At 43.9% G+C, this 12,500-nt stretch overlaps 1 protein-coding gene across 1 annotated transcript; it reads left to right on the forward strand.

Moving 5' to 3' along the window:
• Positions 1-3,066: 3,066 nt before the first annotated feature.
• On the forward strand, positions 3,067-12,308 carry LOC308172214 (immunoglobulin lambda-1 light chain-like; the record flags this gene model as incomplete). Its single annotated transcript, XM_080547122.1, is given in 5 exon segments — positions 3,067-3,115; positions 3,519-3,837; positions 4,112-4,140; positions 11,973-11,986; positions 11,988-12,308. Coding segments are annotated over 5 exon segments (732 nt in total).
• Between the last annotated feature and the right edge of the window lie 192 nt (positions 12,309-12,500).

Below are 12,500 nucleotides of genomic sequence, written 5' to 3' on the forward strand. Positions count from 1 at the left end.
CTGATGCAGTCATGTTCAAATCCTCCTCTCCAGTCCAGGTGTGTGTGTGTGTGTGTGTGTGTGTGTGTGTGTGTGTGTGTGTGTGTGTGTGTGTGTGTGTGTGTGAGGCCTCTGGGGTATTCTTACAAGAAACAGAAGCACAGAAATAGAGGAACTGAACTATGGTTTCACACACACACTCACACACACACACACACACACACACGCACAGTCACACTGACACTCACACACACACACACACACACACACACACACACACACACACACACTCACACACACACACTCACACTCACACACACACACGCACGCGCACACACTCACACACACACACACACTCACACACACACTCACACACACACACTCACACACAAAAGAGGCCAGGTGAAGATATAAAAGTATGCTGTGGTTTTGCGCTCCGTTGCTCACAGCCGATACTGAAGAGGAAATCCTAAAATTCTCCCCCCTATTCTTCCCTTACTTTATAAATGAATGAATGAATGAATGAATGAATGGTCTTTATTGTCATTGCTATAGTACAGGTACCAAACAACGACATTTGGGAGGGGTGGCTCCCCTGGTGCTAGGAAAGAAAAAAAAGAAAAAACTAAAAAAACAAGAAGGGAAAGGAGCTAGTTTACATAAATAAAGGCTATGTACACTATCCACTATACTATACTGTACAGATAAAACGACTAGGGTTGTCATATTGCACATAGTGTTATTGCACATTCATTTAAAGTGTCGCAGTTTGCAGGCTTGAAATGTACACATTTGTGCCTCAGCACTACACCACTTTAAACACCAATCATAACAGAATTACATATTTTATCGTTACCAGTTGAACAACAGATGTTGTGTGTTTAAAGCATTACTCTACCTTGCGTTATGTGTTAGGTATGGTGGAATGCACGCTTTACAGTGTTACACAGGACTATGTAACATACAGAGAACGATAATTGCGATGTGTAATTTGATAATGTGTGAGTATGTGTTATTATGTCTTTCACTGTGTAAAACCTGAACCCCCCCCCTCCCTAAAAAGTGGGGGGGTTAAGAGTCCCCCCTGGAATGGAATGGAATGGACTTTATTTGTCATTGCTACAGTACAGGTACCAAACAACGACATTTAGGAGGTGGCTCCCCTGGTGTTAGGAAAGGGAAAAAAAATAAAAAAAATAGAAAATATATACACATTTTAGAAAAAGCATAAAATCACAAGAAGGTAAGGAGCTGGTTTACATCAATAAAGGCTATGTACACAATCCACTGTACTATATATGTCCCCTAAGAGGACAGCACCTAAAAACTGCCACACCATCTGTTTATTATGCAAAGTGCAGAGGGGACGTGTGTATGGGTGTCTGGTCCTGGAGAGGGGGGGTGGGGGGGGTGCGGCCGTTTCACGCCAGTAAGCTGCTCTTTATAGAAGGGAGATTCAGAGCAGCGCTGAACTGAAGACGAGGTGTGTGTGAAGACAGACAGAGGTGAGTGTGAGTGAGTGTGTGAGTGAGTGTGTGAGTGTGTGTGTGTGTGAGTGAGTGAGTGTGTGAGTGTGAGTGTGTGAGTGTGTGAGTGTGTGAGTGTGAGTGTGAGTGTGAGTGAGTTTGTGAGTGTGAGTGTGTGAGTGAGTGAGTGTGTGTGTGAGTGAGTTTGTGAGTGAGTGTGTGTGTGAGTGAGTTTGTGAGTGTGTGAGTGTGAGTGTGAGTGAGTGTGTGTGTGAGTGAGTGTGTGAGTGTGTGAGTGTGTGAGTGAGTGAGTGTGAGTGAGTGTGTGAGTGTGTGAGTGTGTGAGTGAGTGAGTGTGAGTGAGTGTGTGAGTGAGTGTGAGTGAGTGAGTGTGAGTGAGTGTGTGAGTGTGTGAGTGAGTGTGTGAGTGAGTGTGAGTGAGTGTGTGAGTGTGTGAGTGTGAGTGAGTGTAAGTGAGTGAGTGAGTGAGTGTGTGAGCGAGTGTGTGAGTGTGTGAGTGTGTGAGTGAGTGTGTGAGTGTGTGAGTGTGAGTGAGTGTGTGAGTGAGTGAGTGTGTGAGTGTGAGTTTGTGAGTGAGTGAGTGTGTGTGAGTGTGTGTTTGTGTGTTTGTGAGTGAGTGTGTGAGTGTGTGAGTGAGTGTGTGAGTGTGTGTGTGAGTGAGTGTGTGAGTGAGTGTGTGAGTGAGTTTGTGAGTGAGTGAGTGAGTGAGTTTGTGAGTGAGTGTGTGAGTGTCTGACTGAGAGTGTGAGTGTGTGAGTGTGTGAGTGAGTGTGTGAGTGTGTGAGTGTGTGAGTGAGTTTGTGAGTGTGTGTGTGAGTGAATTTGTGAGTGAGTTTGTGAGTGAGTGTGAGAGTGTGAGTGAGTGTGTCTGAGTGTGTGAGTGTGAGTGAGTGAGTGTGAGTGAGTGTGTGAGTGAGTGTGTGAGTGTGTGAGTGTGTGAGTGAGTGAGTGAGTTTGTGAGTGAGTGTGTGAGTGTGTGAGTGTGTGAGTGAGTGAGTGAGTTTGTGAGTGAGTGTGTGAGTGTGTGACTGAGAGTGTGAGTGTGAGTGAGTGTGTGAGTGTGTGAGTGAGTGTGTGAGTGTGTGAGTGTGTGAGTGTGTGAGTGAGTGTGTGAGTGTGTGAGTGTGTGAGTGAGTGAGTGTGTGAGTGTGTGAGTTTGTGAGTGAGTGAGTGTGTGAGTGTGTGAGTGTGTGAGTGTGAGTGAGTGTGAGTGAGTGTGTGAGTGTGTGAGTGTGTGAGTGAGTGTGTGAGTGTGTGAGTGTGTGAGTGAGTGAGTGTGTGAGTGTGAGTGAGTGTGTGTGTGTGTGTGTGTGTGAGTGTAAGTGAGTGAGTGAGTGAGTGTGTGAGTGAGTGAGTGTGTGAGTGAGTGAGTGTGTGAGTGAGTGAGTGAGTGTGTGAGTGAGTGAGTTTGTGAGTGTGTGAGTGAGTGTGTGAGTGTGTGAGTGAGTGTGTGAGTGTGAGTGTGTGTGTGTGTGTGTGTGTGAGTGTAAGTGAGTGAGTGAGTGTGTGTGTGTGTGTGTGAGTGTGAAGGTGTGTGAAGACAGACAGACAGAGGTGTTGTTGGTTTTATCAGCTCTTCTCCCAACAGAAGAAACCGACCATGATCCGTTCGACCGCCTCTCTCGCGGCCCTGCTACTGACGATAACAGGTAACACTGATTCACCTCAGATACGTATTAATACATAATGGTGAAAGAAAGTATTGGCTGTGCAGCTCTCAAAAACAAGAACAAAAGCTATAGAAATCTGGGAAATATTACTTAAAACAAGCAATATTATCTGCCAACAGAACAGGAACATTTCTTGTTTTAAAACAAGTAAAAGATTATCTTAAAACTAGTGCAGTCAGACAAAAAAAAAACAAGCATATATTATCTTGATTTAAGATATTTAATCTTCCTTAGATTTACGTTTTGCAGTGTATGGATAGAATGGTTGTGCTGTCCCGTAAGGAAACGCTCATCTGTACTGTAGATAGTACTCCATAACGACACCCAAGTCGATGAAATTGTCATTAATCATCTAAATACAAACGTATCTATATTTCTGCAGGTCTGGACGCTCTGCTGTTGACTCAGGAGAGGTCCGTCTCTGTGAGCCTGGGAGACAACGTGAAGGTATCCTGTGTTGTTACTGATACTACTCGGACCTGGACCATTTCATGGTACCAACAGAAGACTGAAGGGGCTCCTAGCTTTGTGCTTGCAGACGGCACCAGAGCAACTGGGCTCCCAAGCAGATTCAGCTATTCTGCACCCGGATCTGGCTACACCGAGTACCTGCACATCAACAGTGTGCAAGCTGAGGATGAAGCAGTGTACTACTGCGCTTGTGTAGGAGGCTGTGGTGGCGGAACTGGAGACCACACACAGTGATGCAGTTCAACAGAGCGCTCGTACAGAAACCCAACAGGCCTTCAAAATGGACAAAACGTACTTATAGAATGGGTTATGTTGCCAAACGCCACCCTGCCAGAGAAAGGATATGTATTAGGGAACACGTGAGCCTGTAATTGGGACCTTTACAGAAGGTTTCGTGCATTTTTTCGTGAATCGAAAATCGTGACAAAAGGATGTTGGCCGCAGAGACCGAGCGCGAGGAGCACTGAGGTTTTTGTATTGCCGTGTATCACTGTGTGGCACCACCTTTGGTCAGGGGACTCAAGTCAGTATTGGTGAGTACTGTGATTAATACATATTATATTTTACTTTGAATGCCTTGCATGTTCACTGTAAATAAGTTTGTTTTGTATTGTTTTCTAGAATTAGAAAGTCTACTATTTAACATTATACACACATATGTAACCATCTGACGCTGGTTTTCTCTGTGTACCACATGTACAAAAGAAGAGATTTGGTGAGGCTGCATTCTCATGTTATGCACCCAGATTGTGGAATGCACTGCCAGTTTACATTAGGGATGCAACCTCAGCACATAGTTCAAGTCAAGACTAAAAACCCATCTTTTTAATATTGCCTTTAAATTACTAAATAATTAAATGATGATTATATAATGATTGGAGTACTTTGAGCTGCAACGTTTGCAGGAAAAGCGCTATACGAATAAATATATTATTATTATAATTATAATAATAATTATTATTATATAACATTATTATTTAAATTAACAACATGAAAGTGAATGGCTACAAGTAAAACAAAGTCGACTCTGAAAATGCAAAGCATAACATTTCAAAACACGGTAACACTTAAATAGTAAACATAGTGTTGCTTCTTTTCTATTGATCATGAATCAAAGAACAGATATCGAGTTTAAGACAATTTAATCAGTTACAGGCAGATTTATACATTACGTCTGTTCCCCGTGGACCCTGGGCTGCAAGAGAGCGCTCTCCCTCTCTCTCTCCCCGTTCCGCTCCAGAGGGGAGGGGCCAGCGTGCATGTGTGTCTTTGCCCAACCCCCAGAGTTGGTCATCTGGTTGCCATAGAACCCTCATTGTTAGAGGGCATCATTCATGTCCTTGCATGCCCTGGTATGTGTGTGTGTTTAAAATATACTACATATTCATACATAGATCATACATACTACAGAAATATACGACACATCCCCCCTCGGACCACCCAGAGGGTGTTCCGAAACTAAACTACCATAAAACAAAAACAAAAACACAAAACCCCACAAAACATCCCCAAAAAAAAAAAAAAAAAAAATTTCAAATAAAATTAAAAATTAAAAAATAGAAAACAACCAATAATAAAAAGAATTTTGAAAATAACAATCACAATTAAACTAAACACAGTTCATCATGCACAAATCAATACAGAAACTTCCAACGACCGATGTTTTCTTTGTCCTTGAAGCGTCAGGGTCAGAGGTTACTAGCACTTGTACCCAGTTGGAGAACAGCCTTTACCGCTGTCTCAGATTGATAACACTTTCATAGTCAGGAGCTTTCCATTTTCGTTGCGCTAGGAACAGAACCTCTCTCCTAGCTTTGTATAACCACCACATCACTTCTCAACTGACATCAATCACATACGATATAGAAATAAACAAACAATACACAAATAATGAAATTCAGTTATCATAACACATAATTCTCCAACAGTAAGCATAGGACAAAGGGAATGCATTAATGCATAGATCTTCACCTCAGGTGAGGACTAGTCTTCTGAAAAGTTCATTAACGTGGACTGAGTGACTGATTTTCCAAAAACAGTCAATGAGGCCCTGTCTCCTAAGAAAGTCAAAAATCATGTCTGCTATAATAGGTGCTCCTATCCTAGCAAAATAAGTTTCCCATTCCCCTAAGACCGTTTCCAGCCATGCTATCATCTGCTGTCCATTCCCGTCGTTCCCTTTGATCTGCTGCTTCACTACCCTATTCATAGTCTTTAATCTTTTCCTAACTGGTCGTCGTCCGTCAGTGTCATTGAGGTTCAGGCAGCCGCCTGGTCCCCTCCCACGCTGATCAAGGTCTGGGGAGTCGCCCTCAGCATCATCTGAAGCATGGTGCAGGCACTCGCCAGCATCCCCAGTAGCACAGGTGTCCAGGCTTTGGACACTCCCAGGCTGGACCTCCAGACTGTCAACCCTCTCTGCTTCGTTAGTTTCTGGTTTATTGGCATCTGGACAGCTTTCCACTGTCCCCTCGGTTTCAGGCACTGCCGGTAATGTCACTGGCTGTAACACTGGCATTGCCACTGGCTCTGGCAACACCACAGCATCTCCTCGTAGCTCCTCCTTCTCAGGTTCTCTGGGGACCTCGGCACCTGTTGGCACAACATCCTGCCTACTCTGTACATCCACCCCCCTGTCCACCACCCGTGGCCCTATTGGGGTAGGGATATGCCCAGACACCACTGGTGTACCCACTCTGATGTTGTTTCTCCAACAGACCCCACATTGACCTAAAGCATGGTCAATCTGTTCCATCAAATATGGACTCCAAAACCCATATTTCTTGGTAATCTTGCGTCTTACCTCCCCCCTAGCCACATGTGCTAATCCATGAGCTTCCTGTATTAACATGCCTAATAAATCTGAGGGTGCTACAACCAACCCCTCATGATTCCTCCATAGACCTGTGTCATCCTGACTTGCCCCCCTTGCTAGCCAAACGCTCTTGTCTAACGTAGTTACTCTACTCTGTAACATCAATAAATCCTCAAGTGTGACCATGCCCTGTAATTGCTTTTCATGTGTGACCAGAAGACCTTTACCTGCCTTGTCTGCTCCTGTAATGGCTTTGGCTGCATCCTCTGCAGCCCTGTTACCTTGTGTGACATGTGATGAGTCAGACCTGTGTGTGGCACACTTCACTATGGCTAATTCCTTTGGCTTCATCATGGCTTGTAACAGCTTCATGATCTGTGCGTGATGCTGTATAGGCGTACCATCAGTTCTCTTAAAACCCCGCCCCCTCCATACAGCTCCATTAAAATGACAAACATTATGTGCATAGGCAGAGTCGGTGTACACTGTCACTCTCCGTCCGGTTCCCAAGTTGCATGCTTCTGTGAGGGCAATCAATTCAGCCAACTGAGCCGAGCAAGGCTGAGGAACTGCCTCAGCCTGTTCTACAATAAACTTTGAATTTTGTGCTTTAACTAAGGAATACCCAGCGCACAAAGTTTCTCCTACCCCGTAACAAGACCCATCAACCCAATATTCTATATCAGCTCCCTTTAAAGGCAAAGCTTGTAGGTCTGTTCTATGCTTAATCACTCTGGCTGTCGATGGAACCTGAGCACCGGATGGCATCGTCACCTGACAGCCGTCAGGTGTGCATTTTACTGTACAGTTCAATTGGCATAGAGCATCTCTCCCTAGCAGCCCTGTTGGCGTGTGTTCTGACACAAGTGTTGACAGAGTTGCTCTCTGTCCCTTGTACTCTAAGTCTACAAGCTCAGTTGTAGGAATCAGCTGTTTAATTCCCTCAAATCCGATTGTCTTCACATATTCTCTAGACATAGGGAGGTGCGTGGCGCCTTCAGGCTTCTTTGTCACCACCAGCTGGCACCTCCCACTCGGATCTTCCGGGCACCCCTATAGGCCAGCTGCTGGGCCTCCGTAAGGGTTCATCACTCCTGGAGCAGGTGTAGTAGGGGGCCAATATCCTCCTCCTTGGCTCCCCCCTGCGCCCCCCTGGGGCCTGTTGCAGCAGGCACAGGCTAGATGTCCATTCTGGTCGCATTGGCATGGTTCTAGCATCTCCTTCCCTGCTGCTGTCCATCCCCCTGGTGGTGGTCCTTGGCCAGGCTGTGTGTACATCTGGTATGGAACCGCTTGCACCCCTGGTGGTCCTTGTGGGTATGGATACCCCCCTTGTGGCCCCTGTGGGTAGGACTGGTAAGTAGCAGGATACCCCCCTTGTGGCCCCTGTGAGTAGGACTGGTAAGTAGCAGTCTGCACTCCAGGTGGCTGTTGCTGTGGGGCTAAAGCCTGCACTCCCTCTATGTTCCTCTCGCTTTCAGTCAATTGCAAATGAGTCAATATTCTGAGGGATTCTTCGTCTCGTGCCTTCTGTATCTGAATGTTCTTTCGATATAACTCAACTTGATGAGCTACGTGGTCTATATAAACAGCTTTGTTCATGTGTCGTAGCCCCACCACTTCTGCTAGCTTATCCTTAACTGGGGTAGGAAGCCCTTCTTGTATTTTTTCCCTGATTATGGATTTTTCTAAGGGGTTATCTTCAGCGTCTTTCCCTGTCACACTTCTCCATTGAGTGTGCACACGGGCAACATAACCCCTGGGATTCTCATCCCCCCCCAGTGGCTTCACAATGATATTGTCTGGGTGAATGTGAGTAGGGTAGGTCTCTCTGATTGCTTTCCACAGCCTGCCTCTGTTTGCTGCGAAGAGCTCTGGATCATAAACTGATGTATTGATATATCTATGAAGTCCTGCCTTCATCAATATTTCCTGCATTGTATCCAATCCTGCAATAAAAGCTAAGAGTCTTTTCAGGTCTCCCATCGCGGCCTGCGTTCCTGTCAGTATCACGTCGACCTCTCGCGTCCACGAATGTCCTCCCTCTTGAAGAACTGGGAGTTTCTCGATCACTTCAGACAAATCTGTATGATGCCACGGATGATATTCCATCTTGTTACCCCGAATCAGCACTGGACAGTTCTTTAATGTATTTGATGACATTCGGTGACAATCTCCCTCTTTCTCCGGGCGTCTTCTCCCACCTTTCCTTTCGGCTGTGGCTATCATCTTCCTGACCTGCGCGTTGTAGCCTCCATCTGCATTGTCGTCATCACTTGAGTCTTCACTGCCATCTTCGCTGTCATCTTCCTCGTCACTCCTGTCGTCCCCTTTTCCCCTTGGCTCCTTCTTCTTCTTCTGGGAATGATCCTCCAGTGCCTTAGCATATGGAGGGGGACTGGAGGCAGGACACAGGTCTGGGGATGAAATGTTCAATTTCTGTTCCAGTGTTCTGGCCAATTCTTTTTTCTTTTCCGGTTCCATCTGAGCTATTTTCTGTCCCTCTACCTTAAATAGATCTAAAATAGCTAACTCTAACTTGCGTTTCTCTGATCTAATCTTTCCTCTTTGATGTGCTTTGTGCCCATTGATAAGTATCTCCAATGTTGCAATTAATTGTAAATTAATGCTGCCCTCTTTCGGCCACGGCTGTTCAATGTATGCCCAACGGCTATTCCATTTCGTTGACATTTTGCTAATTTCCCTAACAAGAGGATTCATTTTTTCCACTATAGCCATAGGGGATAACGTAGCCAACATTCCACGATGTTCACTAATATCTTTTAACAGCTTCGTGGAATTCGACCCCATTCTACTTGCTCAATATGCTGACAATATTCTATATTAGATAAGGTGTACGCTTCTTACAACCCACCTTCCTATTGTCTTGTTTGCTAAACAAATGCTAGTCCAATATAACTGTATTAACCGTCCACACAAAACCACTACAACCCAGAACAACAGATTTGCCTCTTGTGTATGTCAGTGCAGTATTAACTTAAATCTAATCACTTTGTAAGTACTTTATACTTAAATGTGTTTCCTAATTGTTTATGAATATGTGTCACTTGATTACTCATTCAATACTAATTACAGTTCTGGTCAACACAATTATTAAATCACAAAGGCTGGTCACACCTAAGTATTCACTGATCCACAAAAACCCTTTTACTGCTCAACTATCAAATATGTACTATTCTGCTATTCCTTAATCAAACACTGTGGAAATGACCTAACTAATATAAAATATGTAAATTACAAATATTAATTATAACCTGTAAAGAAATCGACTTGTTATTTGGAAAAGAATGAATGATTAATTATTAATTACAATCTGTAAAGAAATCGACTTGTTAAGTGAAAGGAATGAATGATTAGTTAGAATTATTCATTGACACTTCATTGATGTAAACCTGTGAAGTCAATGAGCTATTATCAACATATCATTAGATTGTCACAAAACAATTGATCAAAGTTTTGTGAAAACAGAGAAATAAAATGATCTGAATAATTAATTCAATCAATTTGTAATTAATTAAATTAATTAAAGTAATGTAATACATTACAATCATTTATAACCATCTATTTATTAATGTATCGGACTGTTTCATCGACCTCAGCTGTATCTCCCTGAGGATTTAGTGTTTTAAAATGTCTTGTCGTATTTCGTCCACTAGATGGCAGTAAATAATTAAAAAATGTCTTATCGTGTTTCGTCCACTAGATGGCAGTAAATAATTAAAAATGTCTTATCGTGTCCTGGCCAGTAGAGGGAGCTGTGCTCCGGCTAACGCGCATCGATTGCGCATGCGCCAACTCTTCCATGTAAAATGGCGTCTATGAATGTTCCAACCGTAACTCTAAACTATTAAAAAATACCCCGCTGATCAATTCACTATCTTTCTATCTCTAAATTACTACACACCCTATGTGAAATGAATTTAACTTTATCTGTAAGAAATAAGGAATGTAATTAATCAGTCAGGTTCCTTTCTAAAGGAATGCTTTCTAAAGGAGTGTTTGTTTGCAGAGGCAAGAAGAGGGGGGCTTTACAACCCGTTTTCCTTGAAAAATCACCGCGTGTTTGTAGCCTGATGTGTGAAAAGGCCAGAGGGCAGAAAGCAGGGGGGTCAATTTAACAACCCTTTGTCTAACCTCTGGGGAAAACCGCGCCCTCTGTGCGTGTCTTTTCTCCGGACAAAGGGCAATGGCGTCTATGAATGGATTCTATGACACAGTTCTGAAGAATTGATTTCTTAATCTACTTCAAATAATGCTCTTATTTACAAAACAGACTCCATAATCCAGTTACACTCTATCAAATAGACACTATTAGAGTACGTCTTCCTCTAATACCAAATTTTACACACATACACGATATTCCATAACACCATGCAAATCAAATGACTCATTTACAAATACCTTACAAATTAAATCGTATATTTTCAAATACGGGCTTCTTAACCCGGCTCTCACCCCCAGTTTAAAGACTATGAAAGATGTGTTTCAAGTTACTTTACTTTAAACCTTAAAGTTGAAGGTTGTTTTAGTCTCAAAGAAAATGTTTGAAAACCCGGCTGTTGCACACGCGCCCCTAGCGGTTTAAACAGAAAATAGCGCTATTTTAATTCTTACCGTCTTTAGAGCTGTGGCTTCAGCTTAAGTTTTCAAACGTAGATTTCCTTTTTTGGACTCCGTGCTAGGCTCGCCATGTGTTGCTTCTTTTCTATTGATCATGAATCAAAGAACAGATATCGAGTTTAAGACAATTTAATCAGTTACAGGCAGATTTATACATTACGTCTGTTCCCCGTGGACCCTGGGCTGCAAGAGAGCGCTCTCCCTCTCTCTCTCCCCGTTCCGCTCCAGAGGGGAGGGGCCAGCGTGCATGTGTGTCTTTGCCCAACCCCCAGAGTTGGTCATCTGGTTGCCATAGAACCCTCATTGTTAGAGGGCATCATTCATGTCCTTGCATGCCCTGGTATGTGTGTGTGTTTAAAATATACTACATATTCATACATAGATCATACATACTACAGAAATATACGACAATAGTAAACAAAACTCTATTGTGCTTCGAGTTGCATTTCATGTACGAAAGGCGCTATATAAATAAAGTTTTACTTACTTACTTACTTATTATTTATTTGCTTTTTAGAATGAGCTTATGAATACTATTACTCATTACAAAACTTGAAAGATGGACACAGCCTTATTGTGTTGATAGGTTCTATATGGTTATCAAATAATATGTTCTTATATTTAATAATATGTTCTTCTTATTATAATCGAATAATTACATATATCTTTTTTTAAATTTTAATTTATTTTCTTTCCTTTTTTTTTTCTTCATTTCACACATTTATATATATTTATCATTATTTATTCAAAAATCATCATTAAATCAATTACATTTAATTACATCACTGTTAATGACCATGTCTCTGCACTGGTTTTAGGCTGTCCTCCGTAGAAAAACCCTTAACTCTTGCGGCCGATATCCCTCTCACGGTTTGACTCTGTTGCCCCTGTGTGTCTTCCCCCTGACAGCTCGCCCTCCGTCCCCCCCCCTCTCTGGTCCTGATGGCCCCAGCCCAGACCCCTCTCTCTGGGGGCAGGGCCGTGCTGGTGTGCCTGGCTCGGGGGTTCCACCCTGGCGGAGCCTCCATGTCCTGGTCCGAGGGCGGAGTGGCTCTGACGGGCGCGGGGGTCCAGGTGGCTGAGCCCCGCCGCCAGCCTGACGGCACCTACGCCCTGAGCGGCCTCCTCCACCTGCCCTCCACACGCTGGAGCTCAGGACTCACCTTCACCTGCCACCTGAGCCACCCAGCCCTGACCGGCCCGCTGAGCAGGAGTGTGAGCAGTGGTGGACAGTGTTCCCTCTGAGAGAGGGAGGGAGGGAGGGAGGGAGGGAGAGAGGGAGAGAGAGAGAGAGAGAGAGAGAGAGAGAGAGAGAGAGAGAGAGAGAGAGAGAGAGAGAGAGAGAGAGAGAGAGAGAGAGAGAGAGAGAGAGAGAGAGAGAGAGAGAGAGAGAGAGAACAGAGTACAGAGTATTGCAAATGAAGTAGACCGTTTTTC

Source organism: Nansenia antarctica, assembly GCF_963989245.1.
Source record: "Nansenia antarctica genome assembly, chromosome: 16".
In the NCBI taxonomy this organism is placed as follows: Eukaryota; Metazoa; Chordata; class Actinopteri; order Argentiniformes; family Microstomatidae; genus Nansenia; species Nansenia antarctica.